This window comes from Giraffa tippelskirchi, chromosome 2, assembly GCF_054371585.1.
Source record: "Giraffa tippelskirchi isolate mGirTip1 chromosome 2, T2T-mGirTip1v1.2.pri, whole genome shotgun sequence".
NCBI lineage: Eukaryota > Metazoa > Chordata > Mammalia > Artiodactyla > Giraffidae > Giraffa > Giraffa tippelskirchi.
In genome coordinates, this window is record NC_137276.1 from 31,113,307 (window position 1) to 31,138,697 (window position 25,391).

The 25,391-nt window shown below is 44.7% G+C and overlaps 1 protein-coding gene across 3 annotated transcripts in view; it reads left to right on the forward strand.

Annotated features, from left to right (window-relative positions):
* HPSE2 (heparanase 2 (inactive)) overlaps positions 1-25,391 on the forward strand; it is a 658,038-nt gene extending 632,647 nt beyond the window's left edge. For all 3 annotated transcript variants that reach the window (XM_081549219.1, XM_081549229.1, XM_081549238.1), the window contains 2 exons: positions 3,501-3,647; positions 23,308-25,391. In XM_081549219.1, coding sequence (XP_081405345.1) covers positions 3,501-3,647; positions 23,308-23,473 — 313 coding nt within the window. In that variant the 3' untranslated portion in view covers positions 23,474-25,391. The remainder of the gene's footprint in view (positions 1-3,500; positions 3,648-23,307) is intronic.

The window sequence follows — 25,391 nt, forward strand, 5'->3', positions numbered from 1 at the left end:
TTATTTTTCTGTCGGCAGAGAATGGACATTCTTCAGGAATCTGGATTCTCAACATAGTGCTTTCAGGTTGGTGCTGCATTCCCCAGCCAAGAATGTGTCTTCACAGCCAAAAGGCCTCTGCTTAATGTCCTTGCCCACCAGCCAAGCAGCAGAAAGGAATGACTGAGGGGTGGTCTTCAGTGCCAGGTCATCCCTGAGGAGGCTCCATGAGCCCTATGGGAGCCTCCACAAGTTGGTGTCTGAGCTGGCTTTCAGTGCTGGTTTGTCTCCCCCAGGGAACTATGGAAATGGAAATCAGACCACTGCCAAGCAGCTTGAAAAGATAGCTTTCCCTGAAGCAATGCTGTGATTTCAGGTCTCCCTCCCACCCACCACTTCCCCACATCCTGCCCTTCTCCTCTGCGGTCTCCAAGTGCTCATTCTGCCCTAACTCTGCAGAGGAGAAACTCATAAATGCAAGCACGCAGCTCTCTCCTCCCGGGCTGCTGGCCTTTGAGAAGGTTGTCGGATGATAGTTAGCAGAAGAGTTTACCACAGTCTGTGAAAATTGGTATCCTTGCATGCCTATTTTCGCTCACACTTTGAAGCCTAGAGTACCTGTAGTTAATGGTGTCTTCCTCAGTTTTGCACACAACTTAAAGCCCACTAGTGGAAATAGTTGGTGTTTTTTTTAATGATGGTGGTAATGGCTTCCCTGATAGCTCAGTTGGTAAAGAATCCACCTGCAATGCAGGAGACCCTGGTTCAATTCCTGAGTCGGGAAGATCCACTGGAGAAGGGATAGGCTACCCTGTCCAGTATTTTTGGGCTTCCCTTGTGGCTCAATTGGTAAAGAATCCACCTGCAATGCAGGAGACCTGGGTTCTATCCCTGGGTTGGGAAGATCCTCTGGAGAAGAGAAAGGCTACCCACTCCGTATTCTGACCTGGAGAATTCCATGGACTATGTAGTCCATGAGGTCGCAAAGAGTCAAATACAATAAGTGACTTTCACTTTCAATAATGGTAGATGCTGGCATCGGCTAGCAGCATCTTTCTTCAGGTCTCTGATGACACAAGTCCGCTCAGAATAAATTGGCATTCTCTTCTGATTGAGCTCATTTGGCTCCAAAAGTTGGTTCACATGCTTCAGGGGATTGAGAAGAAGGACCAGAGGAGAAAGGACTAAATAGAAGGGTCATTTAATAATTTATCACTTAATAATTTTTCAGAATATCAGTGCAGGCATCCAAAAAGCCTTGAATGCAATAATGTACCCTCCTACAGATGCAAGAAAAATCATCAGACACACAGCCAAAAGAGTATACATTGGGAATTAATCACATAATCTTAACGGATTACTCTAGACAAGTGGTTCCCAAACCAAACTCATCTCCCAAATATCCTGAGATTTTCTTTTAAATATCGATTCTCAGACACAGTCACAAATGGATTAAATAACGGAATGAGCCCTGGAAACTGTATTTTTTTAAATCTAAGTTATTGTATTAACCTGCTGTTGGTCACTCAACTCTTAATTAGCACCTTTAGAGGCATAGATGAGTGACTCAGAGGCTGAGCTGTGCTCTTTCTACAGAGAATGATATTTTCCTCTGGGCTCAGTTGACTTCGAGTTTCTTGGAACTCTTCCTTTGAAGGCAGGACGAGGCCAGTTTTTCTGTTTTCTCTCATTAACCCATCCAGAGGGGGCCCTAAGGGACCCCTTAGAAACAAAATCCTTTTTCCTACAAGAGAGAAGGAAATCACTGCAGTCTTGTTGATAATGCTAAAGGCTGTTGCATACAAGCATGTAGTTCTCTCAAGCTTCTGAATGTCCTGTACTGGTTTAAAAGGATTCTGAAACAGTGAATAGTTTTATAATCATGGAGTAGATAAAACAGCAAAAGTAGAAATCAAAAAGATCAATAAATTTGACTACCTAAACGTTTTTAATTTTTATACATCAGAGTACAATGTAAACAAACTGAATTAGTCAAAGAAAACTGGCGGAAATTTTGCAATATACCTGAAAACAAAGGATCACTATCTTTAATAAATAAATAGTTTTTAAAAATCAATAGAAAAACAGGCAAAGGGCATGAACAGTCAGTTCACAAAGGAAGAAATGAAATGGCAAAGAGGCAAATAAGAAAAATACTGTGCCTCAGTGTGAATTTTTTAAAAATACGAATTAATACAACATTGACATCCCATTATCACCTCTTGGGTTTGAGAGGTGATATTTTAAACCTTTAACTGTAACCTTTTAAAAGGTTATTATTAATATCTGATGTTCTTAGGGATATGTGGAAATGGGTGCTCTCACACATAGGTGATCAGAGCAAATTGATGCAAGCTTTCTAGATAATATCAATGTTATCAAAATGTATTAGTCAGGATAGGCAAGGTTATACTGTGATAATGAAGGACCTGCAAATCTCCATGGCTTTCACTAAGAAAATGTATTTCTCTTTCACACTACTCATCTGTCACGGCTCAGCTGTAGCTCTACTCCATATCATCCTCATTCCAGATCAATAGAGAGCCTTAATCAAGAACATTGTCAGACTTCTGGCAGAGGGGAAAGAGACGTGGCAAAATATGGACTGCTTACTAAAGCCTCTGCCCAGAGGTTTTAACATGTCCACCCACATTGCACTGACCAACACCAGTCATGTGATCACTCTAGGCTCAACAGAACAGGGACAAAAAAATCTTCCCACAGGGAGGAGCCCCATTGAGAATGAAGCAGCATATTTGATGAGGAATCATGTACTGCATCCCCTTTGACCTAGTGTTTGCAACTTCCGGTACTTTATCTGAAATAGCGTGATGTCCAAAAAGTTTATGTAAATAAAGTCCTTCATCACATAATTTATAATAGCAAAAAAATTAAAAACAACTATGTCCCCAAAGGAGGAGGCTAGTTAAATAAATTTCTACGAATGAAGAACTTAGCATTCTTTTATAAGTAGAAGAATATATAATACAATAACATGGCAGCATGTTGAAGATGTTCATGAACTAAAAAAAAAAAAAAACATGCTAACAATGTGATCCCAATTATGTAAAAACTGAGAAATATATATGTATGTGTCAAAGAACTCAGTAAATATTTGTCAAATTATTAAACTAAAAATACTGGAAGGTTGTCAACCAAAATGTTATCATATCTTAAAACATTTGGATTATGGGAGACTTTTCTTTTTCTTCTCTGTGTTTCTCTATATTTTTCCTTTTTTTCCCAGTCAGCCTTCCATATTTAGAAAAAGATACTTTGTTTTCTAAAATCATTGTAATATATTTAAGCAAAAACAAAAGGCATATGGTGGGAAGTGGGTATCTTCTTTGCAGGAAACCACAGTAACAAGGCCTTTCTGTGTTTCACAGTCCAGGATGGCCAAAAATTATGAAGTAAATGCCCTTTCCTGGGGTAGTCCTGTTCGGTGCAGCCCATAAATGATTTAGAAACATCTAACAGACCACTGTTTCCATCTTTCCCTTTCTCTCTCTGGGTATCAGCCACAACTATGTTCGAGGGTCCATTACACTTTTTATCATCAACTTGCACCGATCAAGAAAGAAAATCAAACTGGCCGGGACTCTCAGGGACAAGCTCGTGCACCAGTATCTGCTGCAGCCCTATGGACAGGAGGGCCTAAAGTCAAAGTAAGTGCCAGCCCAGAAACAGCTTAGGAGGGAGTGCAGTAGGAGCTGGGTGTGGAGGGAGTTGGATGGCTGTTTTGCTGAGGGCACCAAGGTTGCTGCTAATTCACTCAGGGACTGCTTACTCCCTTTAGCACCCTGGACAAGCCCTTCCCAGCCCCTCTAGGCTTGGGGTCCCCAACAATAAACTCAAATGATGGACTAAATGTATCTCAAAAAGGGCATTCTTGGTATCTGGACTAGAGGACTCTGCATTATGCCAGATGATCACATTTTAAGCTATTTAGAATCCTTGGTCCCTACCCACTAAATGCTAATAGTGCCCCCAGTCATGTAACAACCAGAAACAGTGGTAGTTAAGAACCACGTCCCTTCCAGGGGTAGCATTCTGTACTACTGTAACTATTTGTCAACATCTACAAATCTTGTGGGGTCGAGCACCTCTAAAGGACAGAGCACTGGACAAAAATCAGAAGTTCAGAGATCAGGAGTCAGTTTTAATAAATTAAAAATTTGGATTTAACTAAAAGATTTAATTTGGGGTTAATTTGGATTAATTTTTAATATAATAAAAAATAAGTGTGAATAAAAACCTGGAGAAAGAAATAAAAACACTGTAAGAAAAAATAAAAGTCAGTTCTGCCCCAACTTTATAACTTTGGGCACTTCTCCTCTCTGGAACTGTTTCCTTATCTATTCTGGGAGCTCTGTAGTCTCTTCAAACTCTGTAATTATATGATTCTGTGACACTCTCTACAGCCCTCAGTCCCATCTAGAGACTCTGGCAGCACTGACCTCTACCAACAGAAAGCAGCTCTAGGCCACCCCATCCTGGAGGGAGGCCTCCCAGGAAGGACATGAGTGCTGTACAGACTGGGAGCACTCCCATTCCACTTTTAATGTTTACCAAGTTTAACAAAGCTGTAAACTTGGAGCAGGTGGCTTGAACTCCCACAGCTGCCCACAACTATTTGCGCTGTAATTGTTCGCCATTTCACTGCAACCTTGGTGGCTTGCATTTGGTTTCCAACTGTATGCGATGGGAACAAAACATAATCTGGGAAGTCACTTATTGAGTCTCTTGAGCCCACCCTGCATCTGTTATTTGCAGTCTTGGTTCACAGACTGCTCTTTTTTCTGGCTGCATGTCCATTACTCTCAAGCCTACCTATCCCAGCAGAACTCTCGAGCATTTCATCCCCTCTCCATTTCCCAGTAGTTCACGATTGGTGTGCTGAGTTTCTGGTCTTCATTCTAGGCAGAAGACACTGTTCTGGTTCACTAAATAACCTGGGCAAATCCTTTAGTCCTAATCCCTAGGCCTCAGTTTTCTCATCTGCAAAATTCAAGCATTATCTGTATGGTAAAGTCCCTTCCAGCTCTAAAATCCTCATCCTGGTCTGATCTTCTGAGGCCTGTGTGCCTTGCAGTGCCGTTCAGTCATTACCTGCACAGTCACATCCGGCACAAAGGTGGTTCCACAGCAGTGATTGTGACAGTTCAGGGTCCTTTAGAACCCAAGATGATTCGGAGCTGAGCCTGCCCCTTGTCTGGAAGACCACGTGTACTGCATGGCAGAAACTAACCAAAGGCCTTAGTCTAACAGGCTAAGGTGTCAATCCCTGCTCTGCCACTTGCTGGCTGTATGTCCTGAGGCAAGTTACTTCATCTCTGTGAGCCTCAGTTTCTTGAGCGGTAAAACTTTTTCTGTGGAGAAGAGCAAATGAACTCTTCTATATAAATTTCGTGACACATAGTAAATGCTCAGTAAATACTCATTGCCTTCCTTTTCCTCACCTCAGACCTCTAGCCAGTTGGGGATGAAGAGAGGAACAACTGCTCTAAGGATGTTCTTCAAAAGTGGCATCTTCTTAGACTTTTAAGATAATATGTGGATAAGACATTTGTTAAGGTTATGATAAAAAGAAATGATAAGACTTGCATCAGCACGAAACCATGAAACATGCAGAAATGATGACAGGTGACATCATTTTATGAGCTTGTTTCTCCATCACCCAAGGGTACAAACCTCTAACCCTATTTGCCCAACTCTACATCCCTGCCTCCAGGATTACAGCTCTGATGTTTGAACTGCCCACATCCTGGCTTCTGTCCCGCTTCTGTCTTTAAAGTGACTGAAGTGACTGTCAGTGGCTACTGATATGCTGCATTCCCAGTTGTGCTGTCTTGTACCTCACCTTGTCATCATATTGTTGAGGAGCTATGTAATGGCTTTATTAGATTGTCAGAGAGGGACAAGGAAGAAGAGTATTTCATTCCACAGGGGTTCTAAAGAGGAATTTGGTAACACCAACTGAAATTAAATAGCAATGTCGTGCAATTGGAAGAAGAGGGAGCTGGAACCAGGAAGTCTGGATATAAATCCAGCTGCTACCATTTACCTCTGTGACCTCAGCTTGCTCACCTGTCAGACGAGGTTATTGTGATAATCAAGTTAGAGCATATGGGTGAAATGAAGCCTTCTACAAATAAAAATTTCACACATCCATGCATACAGATACATATATAACCATAGACACTCACATATGATTATACATATATTGTATTAAAGAGAGTTTGGGATTGAAAGTCTACAGAACTGGATTCCAGCCCTAATCCTGCCACTGCTTCACTGTGGAACTTTGGGCCCTTCACTCACTTCTCCAAGCAGGTTCCTCTTCCTGTGAGCTACTGATCATTTAATACCCCTCTCATTCTAGAGAAAACATGCTGCACCATCTCTGACTGTAGACTGTCAGACAGGGACTGCCGTGTACATGCTCAGTGCCCACATCCTACTGTCCTGCTCAGTAACTGCTAATAAGAGCAGGAACCCTCAGTGGTTCTAGGATGTGGGTCTCACAGGAAAGGTGCCGTTTCAGTGCAGCAAACTCCGCAGGAAAGGATGAACGGAAATGCTAGGAAGTGATTTCAGCCTTTGGTGTCTCCTTCTCTCTTTTATAAGCCTCTGGGGCCGGATTCTGTGTTCTTGGCCTGCTGATTCCTGCTGTCGCCTGAAGCCATGTTAGTTCAGAGCAGGGATGGAAAGCTCGGGGAACCTGTAGCTGCTCCTGTTGGTAGCAACCAGGAAGAGGATATAAAGCAAATCAGCGTGCCAGTCAGGCTACCAGTGGGGCCTTTTGGCCTGGGGCTTTAGGAGCAGGGAGATACTGCCAAACTTTTTCAATTAGTAGAGAACATGGGGTAATTCTCCTTCTCTTTGAATTGCCATCAAGGCTGGAAATAGTTCAGATCTTTGAAAGGGTAGTGGCATGTGAACTTGGGGCACTGGGACGTCAGGTATTCTGTAGGTAACACCCTTGAGGCCACTCAAAATGCGTAGTCCAGGCATCCAGGCCCTCAGCCAAGGCTCCTGTTTCTCATCCCGGTGAACAAACTAGTCAAGAGATCCACCACTCAAATCTCAACTCTTTAGGTAAGAGATTGTTCTCACTCTAGGAACCAGACAAAAAGTGAGTGCCCTGTACCCTATGGGATAGAATCAGGGAAACTTAGAAAACTGCAGTGTGGATCAGAGAAGGGTATTCTGTGTCTGGAGTATATATTCTTCAAGGATGGCTGAAGAAAATGGGGAGATTTGATTTAGACAAGAAAAATAAGGTAACTTGTGAGGACTTTCTTTGGCTATTCAAAGGACTGCTAAGTGAAAGGAAACAGATTTGGCCTAGGATCCTCTAAAATGACAGAAAACCAGGGACTACAATTTAAAAGAGAAAGAGATCACCACAAAATGAGCTCATTTTTCAAAGGCTTGCCTGGTTTAACTGGGGACAAGACAGGCTTCCTTAGGAGGTAGACTATTAATCAAAGAACAAGCAACATGACCATCTCAGGGGTGCTTTAAGATTCCTTACTCAGTGGGACATTGAGGTGAAAGATTACTGCTTCCCATAAAACTCTTAAGATTCTATTATTCTCTTCCATTCCCCTCCCCTCAACTCCCACTTCACTTTTGGAGCCTATAGTCTCTATGGTCACCAGGAGAGTAGCTTCTTCAAGCCATCAAAAGGCCACACAAAGAAACGATGCTGTGAGAGAAAGTGGTGGTAATACCAGGCCAGTTCTTTTCCAAAAAATCTCCAGCTGCAGGTCCTTCCCCTGTCATTTTCACTGCTTTCTCATCTTTCTGAAGGAAAGACTAGCCATTCACACCTAAGATAGTAATAGTTCCCCCTCTAGGTAAGTCTAACAGCACCTTTAGTGCAGCTCTACCATCCACTAGGGAATCTGCCCAATGCCTCATGTGATCACAAATTAGTGAACATCATCCTCTAGGGAATCATCTCTCCCAAGACATAAATATCTCCAATGTCTTTCAACAAACAGGAAGGCAACACAAAGTTGGGCCAAAGAAGGCAAGTTGTATCAAAAAACAGGAGGACTCAAACCAGGACTCTGTAACAACCTAGAGGAAGTAGGATGGGGTGGGAGGTGGGAGGGGGTATCAAGAGGGAGGGGACATATGTCTATCTATGGCTGATTCATGTTGACGTTTGGCAGAAACCAACACAATTCTGTAAAGCAATTATCCTTCAATTAAAAAGTAAATTAATTAAAAAAAAAAACAGGAGGACTCACTTTGTAGGGGAAAATCAAACCAGGAGCAAGTGTTTGGTCAGATCCCAGCATTTTCCCCTATGTGTCATATTCAGTTCCATTTGGAGGGAGAATGATCCAAAAATTGGAAAAGAAGGAAACAACTTTGATCACGCTGGCTCTTCTATTCTGACCCGCTGATGCTAAGAAACCTGGGCTGGAATAACGTTTTGAGGTGGTCTGGTTCGCTCCCCTGCCCTCAGCCTGTGACTAAGGACATCTAGACCAGAAGATGCCCTATGTCTAAAGACCCCTAGGAAATGAGTGCCCACAGTTTCAATAATGTCTGAACATTTAATTTTATAAGAACACTGGGGCTGGCTGTGCCTGTGACTGGGGCTTTATAGATAATAAACAGCACCATGAAGCATTTTAGAGTTGAAGAAACTGAATTCTAGGGCCCTAAGTGACTTATTGACGGAGAAGGCAATGGCACCCCACTCCAGTACTCTTGCCTGGAAAATCCCATGGGTGGAGGAGCCTGGTAGGCTGCAGACCCATGGGGTCGCTAGGAGTCGGACATGACTGAGCGACTTCACTTTCACTTTTCCCTTTCATGCACTAGAGAAGGAAATGGCAACCCACTCCAGTATTCTTGCCTGGAGAATCCCAGGGACGGCGGAGCCTGGTGGGCTGCCGTCTATGGGGTCGCACAGAGTCGGACACGACTGAAGCGACTTAGCAGCAGCAGCAGCAAGTGACTTATTGAAGAGTGACACAACTATTAACTGATACAGCTAGAAAGTATCTAGTGTCCAGTTCTCCTTACCCTGAGTCAACTGTACTTTCTTCAACACTGCACTACCCCAAAAGTCAAGTAGTAAAACATTATAATGATATTGACAAATATACATTATATACAAATATATATATAAATATGCAAATATATATACATATACATTGGATAGCCGATCTCTGTCATGACACTGAGTTCATTCCATCTTAGCCTTATGAATATAATATATTATGTATTCATGATACATTATGAGTTGATTCGAAAAGTGTTTGGTGAGCCATCAGTTTTCTCTCCTTTAGGCTAACTCATCCCAGTTCCATTAACTTTTCTTCATAAATCCTAACTTCATATCCTCATCAAAAGTTCATAGCTGTTTTTAAGATTCCATTTCCAAGTCACAAAATTTTAGTGAAAACCATTTTTTTCTCAACTAGATGGAAGAACTCCCTTCTGTTTCTTCTATGCTCTTCTCAAAGATTATTGAATACAGGAGTGACTGTAAGTTGGTTTGATTTGAGGTCTCTAAAAGTCACTCTCAGCTTATTATATTCTGACCCAGTGCACACAGACACTGCCAGCTCCCCTAAACCTAATGGAGCCCCTCCTCAGAGGGAAAGAGGCTGTCAGAGGAGGCTTCCCAGGGAAATGAGAGTACCTATCCTCATCCACTCATCAACTTGATTGAGATCCTACTTGTGCCAGACAAAACTGTTTCTCATCAGCACTCTAACTTGCAGTGGCAACTAATCTGGCTAAATTCTTAACGAATGTGGTCCCATAACTAATAAGAACTGAGGAAATCCAAGTAGACAAATTAGAGGGAAAGTCTGAATGTAAAGTTTAATGTGATATTTCAGAATGGATTGTCTCTTGATTGTCCTAATGCCAGGCCACGTCATCACCTGACCTTCAAGAGCTGTTTAATAGGGACATTTGAGGGGAAGGGATTAAAGTTCAGCTCTATTATTAGAAACAAAAAATTAACAGGAAGCAGGCTGTGGGTGGTGCCATGAGAGAGGTGCAGAATATTTCTGCTTTGAGGCTAATAAGTTTCATATTTAATGATTAAAGTTCATACCTGCATGAGCCTCTCCTTCAGCTGTCATAATTTTTAATTGAAAGAATTTCAAGCCTCCTATTATGAACCAAGAATCTTTTTGCCTATTCTGCGAAGAAATGAACATACTTTTTTCCTTTTTCTACATACTGCTATTTTTTCCATCTCTCTGGGATATAACTTTTGCTTTGATTTCACCCTCATTAAATCCTATATCAAAGGAAAACATTGGCATCTAACTGCATGCCTTTAGAGAGGTGTCATTTGATGTTAGCCAAACAGAGTGGTTCTGAAAATACTGAAATAACTCCCAGGTGCTAAGATGTTAAAAATATCCTCATGTCCCTGTTGGAACAGACCACATTTAAGATACTTCATCTCCAAATTCAGAGTTTGGCTAGTATGAAAAGTCCTAAGGGGTGAACTGGCCACTGCCGGACCCACCACAGTTAACAGGAAGCATCACATTTATTTTGGGACGTGGACAGATATGGCAAAAGGAGCTTTGGGAAAAACCTCACCTTTAAGAATTCTCACTCAGAAACAAAACACAAAGACCTGTTTTCTGGGATTGAAGGGCCATTACTCCATACATCTCAGCAGACTCAAGACGTCTAAGTGTTTAAGTGCTCGACTACAGATATTAGTTGGTACTTGGAAATTTTGAACACTGGTCGACCAAATGTACTCCCTGCAGGTTTCCACTATCTTCATTTGTCTGGGATCATTTAGTTTCTTCTTGAAATAAACCATTCTATGAAAGTTCTGTAGTTATTAAAAGATGACTTTAGAAATGGGAAATCTGAAAGTACTCAGAGTACTTCTTCTATAGCATCCCTGACAAAAAGCCTGTCGGCTTCTGCTTGATGAGACTCTTCATCTCATGAATTGAGTTGAAAATGAGTTGGCCCACTTTAGAACTAGACAAGTCTGAAAGATCTTCCTTATTTGTGGCCAAAGCTCATTTTCTTTCCATTTCTACCCTTGCTTTAGAAAAATTAAGCAGAGTAAATCTATGTCACCCTTATAACAATTTTCCAATACATCTTCCCTTAGAGTTCCAGTCTCTCAGCTTTGTAACCATTCCTCGATGCATGTTTCCCAGTCACTACTGTCTGTTCAGTAGTGGAATCCATTGAGTTATAGAACCTCAGTGTGTTAGTCGCCCAGTCATGTCCGACTCTTTCCAACCCAATGGACTGTAACCTGCCAGGATCCTCTGTCCATGGGATTCTCCAGGCAAGAAAACTGGAGTGGGTTGTCATTTCCTCCTCCATATAGAACCTTATCTCTTTATAATTAACCTTTCAATTTTCTTACCTCATACAAGCTTAGTTGTAGAGGTCTGAAAAGTAGGAAATATGAACATTTTGTTATTACAATTTACCTCAGCAATGCAGAACAGTAATATTCTAAAATATCTTCCAACTTCATAATGAATAGTACGATTATTTTAAGTTGTATTCTTTAAGTATTAGTGAGGTTAAAATTTTTGTGTCTATTAGTGTTTTATTGCTCTTGTAAATTTTCTACATCCCCTTTACTTATTTTTCTATTGGGCTGTTACCCATTTTATGAATGATTTGCACATTTTTTCTAATCATGTATATCATGTGTTAAAATATTTTCTTCATTGTTTTGTTATTTTTCCAACTATTTCATTTTTAAGGTATTATCTTGACATGCAGAAGTGTTCCCTTTTTATATAGTTAAATTTATCTTTTGCCTTGTGGTTCCTTCTGTTCCATTTGTATGTTTCTCTATTTATATTCCTGAAATCAGAAAAATACATATCTTTACTTTCTGTAGTTTCTTTTTTGTTTCATTTGTTATATTCATTTCTTTAATGCATTTGGAATTTGCTTTGATGTTCTGTAAGAGGTAAGGAACAATAGTGCTGTTGAAGCTCAGAGTGTGTGAGGAAATCTGTTAACCTCTGCAGGGCTTTAGGTGCCAGTTTTAAAATGTCAGGGGAAAAAAAAAAGAGGATAGAGACCTCTGTTTCCTGGAGGAAAAGGCCCTGCTGTTACAGATGGAACCACGTCACCGTAGCCCTTCTGAAAGGCCACTCAGAGGCCCTCGGGAGAACAGAGGAGACTCAGAGACTGGGAGCACAGAGTGGTAAGAGAGATGCCTGGGACTGGGGAGATTCATGAAATGGTTATGAGTGAACAGAAAGGTAGTACTTCCAACCAGCAAAGTCCAAGCAGTGTTCCGGTTCAGAAAGTCTGAAATAGATGCTGCGAAAGTATAAATATAAATATATATGATATACGTAAGCCTCAGGGTCAGTCTGTAGAAAAACTAAAGAGAGGTAAATATATAGAGAAATAAGCCTTCCAATTTTTACTTAGTGAACGCTTACTCATTAAAACTTAGAGGAGTTTGGATTCTTTTCACCCTTGTGCTCATTTGAGGGTGTTTGGTGGCTCTTAAAGAGTTAGTAACTATAGCCAACGTACACAGCATTATCTAAGTTAATAATTATATACATATCTGGAAAATACAGTGAGGGTACTGAGTGATATATTTAACCCCCTTAGTTCCTTCTGCCTGAAGAGAGCTTGAGCCACTCTTGGTCTGTGTGGAGCTCTCTGTGACACCGCCCAAGACCCGAAAAAAATCTAAATGACTTTAGAGACTTTGTCCTTCAAGAAAAGCAGTTTTTCTTTTCAATGCTAAAAAAATGCAGAGTTTGTTATCTGTGCAAATGCTCCATGCTGAATTCCTGCTGTAAAGTCACACACACGCTTCCCTGGTTCATGCTGAGGAGCACGTTCATCCCATCAGAGAACTCACTACAGGGTAGACATTCAATGAGGCAGTTCTGCAGAAATAGCAAAAGTGCCCACTTCAGACTATTCAACAAGAAATTCGCCTTTGAAAAGTTCACATCTTTGTTTTAGTTTTAAAAATGTGGCCTCTTACATGGTACTCCAAAAGATTAAGAAAAGATCTGTTTATTCAAAATAAATTCAGAATGTAATGGTTAGAAAGCTATTTGATTCCCTGCCCCTCGCCAACCCCTACCCCAGCTGCAAACATATTCCCACTGTTTCTTCATCAGCTCCTGCTGCTCAACCATGGCTGCACTTTGAATTACCTGGGGAGCTTTAAAAACCCCAGTGCCCAAGCTGTCCCCAAGACCAATTAAACCAAAGTCTCTGGGCTGGGACCCAGACACCAGTATTTTTTAAAGCTCCCAAGTTAATTCAAATATGTGGCCAAAGTTGAGAACTATTGTCCCTCTAGAAAATGCTGGAACAAGATTCCAGCTGATTTGCATCTTTGATTTCACCCAGATTTTATTCTTCATTCAGGCACTAAGCCATTTTGCCAAAGGTGTGAACATGCCAGGAGCCCCTGGGAGCTCTCTATGACTAAGTGGAAAGATGTGTACGGCTCCCAAAGGTTTTACTGTTTGTTTTGTTTTAACTCCCAAATTAGTAGTGTACAGATCACTGTGCAGATTAGAGGATTATAAAACACTTTTATATTTTACAGTGACTTGACATCTTAAACCAAGATGCTTAGGAATCCAACATCTTGACTGTTATTTTCTGAGAGATTTCATTTGTTCTTAGCTCTAGAACACATTTTCTTCCAGATCACTCCCAGCAGCTGGAATCTCTCCACATAGCTGACCATCAACACTGTGGTGTCCCCACCCCAGCTCCACTCACTTGGGCACCCTCGTTGCAGGCAGAGATTTCCATTCTGTTCTGGATGACCCAGATGAAATCCTGGTGAATGAGCACTTCAGAGCAAAGCTAACATGTTTCTGAGCAGTTGGTTCTACACTGAGGGGCAGGGAAGCAGAATACATAGGCAGTTCTGGTGGGCAGAGAAGTAAAGGTCCTTGTCTGCTCCTTTCTCCTCAACTTCCAGAGGCTCTGGTTTAGGTGATAAACAAACATAAGCCTCAAGGAACTGAAAAGTCCTAAGCTACCTCATCCCTACAGCAGGGCCAGGGCCTTGAGTCAGCATTTCTTTGTCTGCCAAGCATCAGGAGTCCACAACAGGATCTGGTTCATTCCAGACAAGGGGCTGGAGCACTAACCTGTCGACCAGTTACCAAACACCAGCAAACAATTGGCAGCCTACATCTTCCCCAATGACCTTCTCAAGAATGACTCAGAATCACAACACTCCTTGCATGCTGACGTCCATGGGCCCTGGAGCAGAACATGTGCCACCTGAGACATCTTATTTTTCCCTCTTGAGGGTACACCAGTGCGCCTCGTGTGCACTGAGGGAACACTGTCAAACTCTGATAAAACCGAGGTATTTATCCTCTTGCTTTAATATATTTGAATAGGTATCCAGGAAGCCGTGACTTTACAGTGTTTCTGTTGTTGTTTTTTAGTCACTAAGTTGTGTCCGACTCTCTGCAACTCCATGAGCTGTAGCCTGCCAGGCTCCTCTGTCCATGGGATTTCCCAGGCAAGAATACTGGACTGGGTTGCCATTTCCTTCTCAAAGAGATCTTCCCAACCCAGGAATTGAACCCATGTCTCCTTCTAGTATTTGTGGCTCAGACAGTAAAGCATCTGCCTGCAATGCAGGAGACCCAGGTTTGATCCCTGGGTCAGGAAGATACCTTGGAGAAGGAAACGGCAACCCACTCCAGTACTTTTGCCTGGAAAATTCCATGGACGGAGGAGCCTGGTGGGCTACAGTCCATGGGGTCGCAGGGTTGGACATGACTGAGAGGCTTCACTTTCACTCTCCTGCTTGGAAGGCAGATTCTTTACCCCTGTGCCACCTGGGAAGCCCCCATGGTTTTTGTAGCTGATTTCTCTCGTGGTTTGAGTGTGATATACCTATGACATGCAGCTCTGAGATGGTCGCAAAATCAAACTTTCTTCCTGAAGTGCCCCCAGATGACTCCCTCTCATCTGATGGAAATGAACACTATCAGTATAAATCCAGGTTCCTTAGCCAGGCTCTCATCTTCTCTGCCAAGTGTGCTAAGTTATTTTAAACCACTAGAAGCAGATGGTAGGATCCCAAGATGGTTTAGACCATTATTACACAGACTTGGATAGAACACAGTTCAAATCATGACCCCCAAACCTAACTGCCAACAGGAAAAGCTTATATACCTGACAACCTGCCAATAAAATCCTCAGCTCTGTTTGCATAAAGGAATCTGAGTGTTTTCCCTGTTCAGCGATATAAGAAGTTAGATCAACACTCCTCATTTCAATATGCTCTCAAAGAGTAGGACATAGGGAAAGTGATCTTATCAACCTTAAACTGTTTAAGTGGCCATGAACTTCATATATGATGAGGGCTTTTCAAGGGGTAAGGGGAACAGGAAGCATTCACCCCCATTTTTCACTTAGTCTCCTCTCTTTAACAACATCAGAGGAAGGGACTGGAGTGTCCAAGCAGCCACATAAGAACAGAGAGGCTGACTGAGTGGAACTCGACAAGAATTCATTTAAACTACTATCCTGGGCAAGAAGGCACTGAACCACGTGCCACTGAAAATTTAGAAAAAGAGAACAATTTGTTTAGCAGGTGAAATGACCGCAACACAGAGAATAAATCTGAGATGTCGCATACTGAAAGGAAGCTGCCAAAAATGTGCCCCTCCTCCAGCTGGGGCTCTCAGATAAGGTTGGGGTGGAGGAGGCCACATCCAACGGGGTCTCGAAGGAACAACAGGCTTTTTGACCATCTACCAGATTTCAGGCAGAGCAAAAAGCACATAGGTCACCCTTGGGAGGAAATCATCTTCCCTGTGACCCCTGAGGAGTAGGAGCTCTCTGAGAGGGTCATGAGCATCCTACCGCCTTTGCTCCAGCTGGGCAAGTGGGGACCAGGAGACGCTAGGCAGCTGCAGCCACTTGAGAGCAGTCCTCCTCAGCGGGTAGCCTCTCACGGCCATTTCAAAGGAAACTGCCTCCTGTCTAAGCTACTCCAGATGCACAGCCTCTCCCAGAGAAGCAGGGGAACGGAGCGGAGCAAGGCCCCTCTGTCCTCAAACCCGGCCGGGCTCCCTCCCGGCTCTAACCTGCCCCTGACCTGGAGAAGGGCAGGGCAGCTGGACACACCAGCTTCCTAACTCAGCGAGGGGGCCTCCAGGGGCAGCGGGGCCTCGGGGGGCCTGTAAAGCGAACACAGGTGCGGCCGGCGGGAGGGCGGGGCGCCAGGACCCCGGCTGGAGAGCGGGGCGCCGCCAGCTCCGCACCTCCGCGGGCCTCTCCCTGCACGCCGGCGAGGAAGCCGCTCCCCCGGCAGGAATCGCTGCGGACTTCGCATGGTTCCTGAGTATTTGCCACATGGCGGCGCTGGGGGGTGGGGGGCGGTTAATGGACCGCAACGAAGTTTTTGCCGGGATTGGACTGATCCTGAGGTTTGTTGCTCCAAGAGGCCAAGAGCCGGTCCCGCCTCCGGGACTACCCGGGACTGGAGAGCGGGCTGGAAGGGCAGAGGCAGAAGCTCCGCTGCCTGGGAGCCGCCGCGCGGGCTCTCGGCACCGTTGTGAAGAGCAAGAGTGCCCTCTAGTGGCATGCGGGCGAGCACGCTGGCGCTGGAACTAGGAGGTTGTACGAGTTATGCCCTCCAGGGTTCCCACCACCACTCAGATTCTTACACCACCTCCTTTCTCTCCTCCTTCCTACCTCTCTTCTGCTCCCTACTCCGTCTTTCCCTCCTTCCCTCCCTCTCACTTAACAATCCAGAAACCCCAAACCAGAGCCAGCTGTGACATTGCTAGACCTGCACGTGTCATGCTCAGAGTGTGTACTGTAACTCAAGTCTCTGTCCTCCCACCTTAGTGTCTTTTCCTCCCAGGCTGTGGTTCATCTACCCACATGTTTACATCCAGCCATTCTTTTACTGAGAACCTGCTGTGTGAGTTGGTGGACGGGAGAGCGCAGGATGAGCAGGACCTACACAGGGTCTTCCTAACTAGGGGAGAGGCTGACAGGCAGTCAGCATCCTGATACTGTGATGTGCGCGGAGACAGAGAAGTGCTAAGTGATCGGGAGTGCTTTGCGGGTACCTGACCTGAAAGACAGGTAGGAGTTAGTAGGGAAAAGGAGGCTGGAAGCGGGGAGGGAGTACAAAGAAAGTGCCAGGCAAAATGACAACATGTACAAAAGGCCTGAGAGTAGAGAGTTTGTGACTGGAGGAAGCGTAGCACAGAATGAAAGGAGGTGGTGGGTGGTGGGGAGCTTCAATGCGTAGGAGCTCCAGGGAGCCTCTAAGGGCTGGGGAAGTAGGTAAATGGCCTTGCTTATGGGGTCTCGTAAGGCCCTTGGAGAATGTTCTAAGACTAACAGGAAGTTACTGAACATTTAGACAAGTGAATGTCATGATCAGATTTCTACCTGTGCTGCTGCTGCTGCTAAGTCGCTTCAGTCGTGTCCGACTCTGTGCGACCCCATAGACGGCAGCCCATCAGGCTCCGCCGTCCCTGGGATTCTCCAGGCAAGAATACTGGAGTGGATTGCCATTTCCTTCTCCAGTGCATGAAAGGGAAAAGTGAAAGTGAAGTCGCTCAGTCATGTCCGACTCTTAGCGACCCCATGGACTGTAGCCTACCAGGCTCCTCCGTCCATGGGATTTTCCAGGCAAGAGTACTGGAGTGGGGTGCCATTGCCTTCTCCGTCTACCTGTGCAGGATCACTGAATTTGGCTTTAAACTCTGCTTCAAGCTAGCTATTAGACTGTGGGCAACTCACCTGAAAAGTATGGGAACCAGAAAGAATCTTAGGGTTCACCTAGTCTATCTTACAGACAGAGAAACCCAAGTTCACAGAAGGCAGATCACTTTCTCAAAGTGATGGAGATGGAACCAGTTACCTCTGAGACCTTTCACCTCCCATTCAAGGCCCCAGATATGCCAGCAGAAACCAGCCACTAGCTCCCCAGGCTGTTTCCGATAATACACAGGCTTCCCTTGCCTCTGCCCCCACAAAAATCCACCCAGGGCCAGACCAACAAATTATCTTCAAGACTGGCAAAGAGCATGCTCACTAGACTTGCTTCCCTGAGACATCAGAAGAGCTGAAAGCTTACTTCAGTATCCACAGCTAGCAACAACCTTAATGAGACCAGAGATTGTAGACAGGTGGTGGGGGGAGGATGGTGACCCAGCCAAGGTGATCCCACAGAGACCCAAGGAGCAGAGGGCTTGACTCCAAATTGAGACACGGAACCCCATTTCAAATAGCATGCAGTGTAAAGAAAACAAGTTTAGGAATTGCAAAGCAACTCAGACTTTGAAAAAACAGATGGTGATTAAAAAAAAAAAAACAAAAAAACGCAGTTGTCCTAATATTTGGATAATTTAAAAGCCCTCAGCAGCTAGGGAATTAAGAAAAATAGCTCCACATAGGCTGGATCATTTAACATCTGGTTTGAAAAGTCAGGAAAGAGGTCCCAGAATGTGATGAAAATATGATAAGAAAGGTTTTCAAAGAAAGAAACATGATCCTAGTAAGTGCCGTGTGGAATTGGGGAACAACACAAATAGTAGAAACAGGTGTCAGGAGGCCTGAATCCAAGACTAAGCTTAGCCACCTATTAGCTGTGTGACCTTGCCCAGGCCACCTAACCTCTCTGACCTCATCTCAGTAGTGAAGTTAAAATAATAATAATACTTGCCTATGTACCTCACTGGGCTCTTTAGCAGTCACAAGGGAGGCCAGAGAGGACTGTGGTAAAAGGCTGCAGGCACATCTCAGCTCCACCACTGAACAGCAGCATGACTTGGGTGATTCTTAGATCCCTCCAAACGTCGATGTCTTCATCTGCAGGGGTGCTAACACCTGCCTCGGCTGGTAGTTGTGAGGACTTCATGTGATAGAGTAAATCACAGCATCTCACCTTTGGCATAGACAGTGCTCAGTAACCAGTGATTTTTATCATTCACATGATATGTTTGCAAACTTACAAATTTTTCAGTGCATAAAAGTGAAAGATAATTGTGATATTTAGTGTGATATGACTTACCTGGGTAATAGGATAAATATTACAATAAAAACAGAAGCAAGAAAAATAGAATAGAGGTGGTATAGCACACTGTCCATCATTATAATGAAGGAACTTTGTAGATAAGGACGTGTGAGGACTTAAAGTCTCACAAAATTAGCTCATGTTGGCTTAGCTAAGAGATGGTCATATAGATCTTTTTTAAGAATGAAAAACCCTAGCAATGATCAATGGTCTGTGTCTGATTGGGATAAGGTACCTAGTGAGTGACTGTGAGAATCAGCGATAATTCAGGTCTTATCTAACATCTCCAGGGCCATTGAGAGCAAGAGTAATTGGTACGTTAATGAAATCTGTAAAGACACTCAGCGAACATCAAGGGAGCCTCTTTGGAATTGGAGAAACTCAGCCCAGGAATACCAGAAATAATGTGAAAGGGCCTCAAAAGTCCACTCACTTATTCAGAAAATATTCCACCCCAGTTCTATGCCAAGAAAGAAGCTTGTTGGGCACCGAGTATTCAGGGTGAAAGGCACTGTTGCTCTCCTCACCAAGCTCACAGCCCAGTGAGGGTACAGGGGTAAGTCCTACCAGTCACTGAGGTGGTTAGAGGGAAGTTTGGGGACAAGAGAGCCCATAGTTGGGGCTGCTAACCCAGGGCTCAGAGAAGGTTTCCCAGAGGGGACAACAAAAGAGCAGGCTCGGCAGGGACCCAGGACAGCTGTCCCACGGAGGGGGAGGACTGACTGTGCTCCAGGTGAAGGGAGCACCACACACAATGACTCGGATCACTCAGGGGCAAAAGGCACCCTCGAGTCCTGGGAATCCTTTGTGATGTCAACAGATGTCTATGGCCCTCCCACATTATAGTAATTGTCCCTTTAAAAATCTCTTGCTTGATAAAAGCACATGATGCCCCCTTCTTCCCAAAATACCTATTAGGAATTTTACAACAGTTTTAAATGAACTCATCTCTTGTGTCTACAGGCATTTGCATTTGAAAAATATTTACTGTTCTTTTACATGAACTCGTGTATTTTATCCCCAACAGGATCTACTGACATTTTCATTTGAGAAAAATCTACCTCATTTATGTACAAAGCTTAACTGTTTTTCATAGGGAACAGTCTGTTCATGCATACACTGATGATGTCCTTACAATAACTGCCAGCTCAGCCCAAACCCACCCCCAGAGGTCTGTGATCTACAGTTAGCCTTAGAGTAAGGGGCAGCGGCAGCATCTGAGACTGGGGAGGTGGCCAGAGCTCGGCTTCATCATCCGGACTAAGGGAAGGGATGGCGTTGTAGGAGAGTCTGAAGCATGGACAGCCACAGATGGCTCTCTCAGCAATGTGGCCAGCATGGGGGATGAAGGCGAGGCCAGGGGCCAGAGACAGGTCACGGAGACGTTCTGAACTAAATAATAGCAATGAAGAAAGAGAAAGAAGCAGATTTGAAAAACATTAAAAGGTAGAATTGGTTGGATTTAGCAACTTCCCAGGTGGCTCAGTGGTAAAGAATCCTCCTGCGATGCTAGAGACACCGGTGACGCGGTTTTGATCCCTGGGTCGGGAAGATTCCCTGGAGGAGGAAATGACAACTCACTCCAGTGTTCTTGCCTGGAAAATTCCATGGACAGAGGAACGTGATGGGTTATAGTTAATAAGGTTGCAAAGAGTAGAACGCAACTTAGCAACTGAGCATGCAGGCAGGAACTCCAGACCTGGGGCCTGGAGGAGAAGACCCAGATGACTCCCAGCTTTCTGGCTTAGGTAATCTGATAGATGGTAGGACCAGCCCAGAGATTAAAAAGTCAGAGATTTGAGGAGATCTTGATTTTGGACTCAATGACTTTTGAAGTTCCTTTGGGACAGTTAAGCAGAGGTATGTAAATCAGAAGAAAGATGCAGGCTTCAGATACAGATTTGGGTAGAATCAGTATGCAGATAGTAATTCAAGTCCTGTGTGTGGGTAACAGCGTCCAGTGGGAGTATGTAGTGTGGAAAGCAGAGAGGTTCAAGGACCAAGCACCAGGAACCCCAACATCTGAGAGGCAGGTGTAAGGGAATAGTCCCCCTGAAAAGGAAATGACATACAAAAATGAAGGAGAAAAACAGGAAGAGGGAGACACGCAGACAGACAGACTGCTACCATGAGAGCCAAGGGAAGAGAGTTTTAAGAGAGGAGCCGTGAAACTCACCGTGTCACAGTACAAGGACCAAAAAGTTCACCTAGCCGGCATGACAATGAAAAGAATAACAACAGAAAACACTGTCTCCCACTTAATGGCTCACTATGCTTTCAAAGTAGTTTGACATTTATATTTCATTTCAATTCGTTCTGCAGCCCATATAGCCTGTCTTCTCACAGATGCAAAACCGCAGGAAGTGTGATGAAGAGCTTTGCCACCGTCATCTAGGAAGTTAGTGGCCGGCTCCTGGAGTTAGAGATCAGTCCAGAATCTCGGTCATGCTCCCTGGTTCTGCTCACACCTGGGTCAGCTTTTTAATGAACCAATATCTCTGGTGGCTCAGACAGTAAAGAACACGCATCTTCACCAGAGAGGGTTATAGAAAGTTCTTGCATTCTGATGAGGTCAACACTGCCCTTTAGATCTCAATTCTCACACCCCTGCATCTTCCAGAGGCGGGCCTGGCTCTCCATGCAAGAGACCCCCTGTTTGTTCATTCATTCCTCAGTCATACCAACAAGAGATGGGGGATACCCCTGGCCCTTCAGATCTGGACCAGGCTGGAACTGGTCCATATTGGGCTGGGCCTGGAGCTGCCGCTCTGCCGAGCTCTCCCCTGGGAGCAATTTATATTGCACTTACCTCAAGGAGTTCACGGCTCTGCTGAGCAGGGGCTCTGATCATGAATCTCTAAACCCATCTGTCATTCAGAACACAGAAGGAATGCTAAACCAAGACCTCTTGTCAGTTTCTAACAGTTTTATTCTCTGCACAGCTCAGGTGATACCACTGCAATGTCACCACACTGGAGGCTGGGCAAGGCCCAAAGACAGTTGACACTGTCATGTCGATTTTCCAGAAGTCACTTGCAGTCTACTTACCCAAAGAGCTGAGCTTCAGTCTGGGTGCATGGCTTCCCAAGTTACATCAGAAACAGCTGGGAGCTTGTCTGGATTCTGTACCATAGACCCTAGATGGGTGATGACCCATTTCCCTTTGCTCTCTAAGTCCTTCTCAGGTCTGAAGATGGCTGATACACAGGAGGGATAAAAGCAAACAGGATAGGTGAACTGGGGCCACAGGTGCCTGCTTTATCACTTACTTCATGGTGTCCCTAAAATGGAAACATCCTTTAAATATTAGACATGGAAACTCATGCTCAGATTAGAGGAAGGTAGGTGGTTACATAGTCACTGTCCTCCTTTAGAACTGCCGGAGACAAGGGAGACACAATGTCAGTTCTCTCATCTCTCAAATAAACTAATGAAGATGCAGTTAAATAGGAACTTCTGAAGCCGTCTTCAGCCTGTGTGTTATTCCACTCTTCAGGTAGAAGAGTCCAGTTCAGTTCATTTCAGTTCAGTCTCTCAGTCGTATCTGACTCTACAACACCATGGACTGCATGCAGCACGCCAGGCCTCCCTGTCCATCACCAACTCCCGGAGTTTACTCAAACTCATGTCCATTGAGTCGATGATGCCATCCAACCATCTCATACTCTGTCATCCTCTTCTCCTCCCGCCTTCAATCTTTCCCAGCATCAGGGTCTTTTCAAATGAGTCAGCTCTTCCTATCAGGTGGCCAAAGTATTGGAGTTTCAGCTTCAGCATCAGTCCTTCCAAAGAATATTCAGGACTGATTTCCTTTAGGATGGACTGGTTGGGTCTCCTTGCAGTCCAAGGGACTCTCAAGAGTCTTCTTCAACACCACCAACTGGACTGCTATCATGGTTTTAAAACAATAGGCATCAGACACTTCTGCTTCTGCCTCAGACTTTTTATTTGTCTGAATAAATGATGCGTCTCTGGAACTGGACTACCTGTGTTCAAATCCTGGCTCCCAGGACTACAAGCTGTATAGCCTTGGGCAAGTCATTTAACCACACTAGAGAGAATGGGATGGGGACCGTTTCTTCCTCAGAGCATTGCTGGGATGTTCGTGTGCATTGTTTGAGTGAAGCACCAGCTGAAAGGCTGGGCAAAGCTGGTGCCAGTCAGTGGTCACTAGCCGGGCACGGTCAGTGGACAGGGGCAAGCTGAGGCTGTCTAGGCTCTGCTGCCATGGCTTCCTTTCAAGGCAATAACAAGTCCCATGCTGTTTCTTCTCACTATAGGTCAGTGCAGCTGAACGGCCAGCCCCTAGCGATGGTGGATGATGGGACCCTCCCAGAACTGAAGCCCCGCCCCCTGCGGGCCGGCCGGACATTGGTCATCCCTCCAGTCACCATGGGCTTTTATGTGGTCAAGAATGTCAACGCTTTGGCCTGCCGCTACCGATAAATCCCCTTACACTCACAAGTCACTAGCAGGCCTGCCAGACTACTTTCCACTCTTCTGCCCTAATGGTATCAGTATTTTTTCAGGCATCTTCTGAGCAACCAACCAGTCTCTGCCAGCCCATCCTGCTGGAATCAACACTGGCACGCTCTCCAAAGAGACAAATACCCTAGCATGAGCTTAGCCTAGGTAGGTCACTCCCACCCCAAGGGAAGAGGTGGACATCACCAGTATCTGTGTTAGCACGAAGGCATGTGTATAAAGCTGTATGCAGCCTTGTACATGCACTGTGAGAACAAGCTGACGGTGCATGCCCAGGACAGATACAACAACTCCCCACAATCCTACTAACACAGCAGTGTAACTACAAACCTTGGCCTGTGGCTGCTGCCCTCGGCAGAAGATGAGGAGGGAAAAAACCCTGTGGACCTTCAAGAGCCCAGTCCCGCCTAATTCCTTTCCTTTGTCTGTTCCCTGCTGTTGCCTTGGGTTTCATATCACCTCTCCTCCCATAGGGGAGCAAGTGGGTGAGTCAGTGCTGGCCTGCTGGGCGAGCTGTTTATGTAATTTCCTGGCTGATGTATGAGTGTGTGCATCTGGGTTTCTGACAGTGGCATCAATCACTAGCTATTCCTCTGCGAAGCGGGTGCTTCTAAAGTAAAGTTGCAATCATACTCCAGATTTTGTAAGAAGGTTCTATTCCTTTGTGAATCCAGATTCCCCCAGGGTTGGGACGGGAGTCAGGTAACAGTATTCATTGAGTGGAGAGCAATGTATTAGGCACCACAGAAAGCAATCATCATCTGTCATGTGGCTATGAGGGAGAGTTTTAGAAAGAAAAAGCACACCCAACCACCAAACACAGACACACACACACACACACACACACACACACACACACACACACACACACACACACACACATTCCCCCAACTGAACAAAGAAAATAGTTAGACCTATCTCAACTTTGAGAGAATGTTAAGGGCTTGATAGGGTAAGCCCTTAATGGTTTGGTTGACCAAAACATCTTTAAAAAAGGTACAAATCAAAGGTCATCAGAGCTGTAAGACACAACTGAGTCTAACAACTTTCTGCTGCTTCCCAAGTAACTGAGTGCTCTCAATGGCTTATATTAGGCAGAAAACTAATGCGCTCATAAAAGATGACCAGGTCCATGCTCTCCCAGACCAGCTTATTTGAGCACAGAACAGTTTCAGGTCACCACATTGGGGAAGGGAGATCTGGAGGCTGAGGTCTGGTGGGGAAACTGTGGAGGAACAGGAGATGGAAGACCCTCTGGGTTGGGCAATGGGGAGTGGAGTGGTTTAAATTTCATGATGAGGACCGTATGTATGAGTCAAGAAGTTTGTGTGGGTCTTTGCAAACAAGTTACAACTGAAATGATTTTCCTTTCTGTGGATGTGATTTTCTTTTGCAGGATAAATGACACAAAGGATTTTTTTTTTTAAGGAGGAGGTATTAGACAATGTCATAGGATTCCAATAGAGAGAGATACAACTTCTGCTGATGTGGAAGGGTAGAAATTGAGGAGGAGGCAAGGTGGCTGAGGCCAGAGGCCGCAGAGGCTGCCTGAGGAAGAGTTAAGGAGCAGGGCCAAGTCTTCAGAGTGAATGATAAGGAAGATTAGACAAGAGAGGAGGGAGCAGACTCTCAACGTGGAGAGATGGAAATTGGGAGAGGGAGTGGAGTCGGTTTCAACAAGCTTATTATTAGGTAAGGAGGAACAGCACCAGGAGGTGTGAAGTGGGAAAGGGGAGACCGAGGACCAGGCTGGACTCAGTCAGTGGTGGCTCAGGGCATCCCACTGATGCTTCAGATGTAGGAGCAGGAGAGAGAGAAGTGCCAACACTGGGGGTAGAAAGGCAGGGAAGCAGCAGCCAAGAGAAGTGAAGAAGAAAAA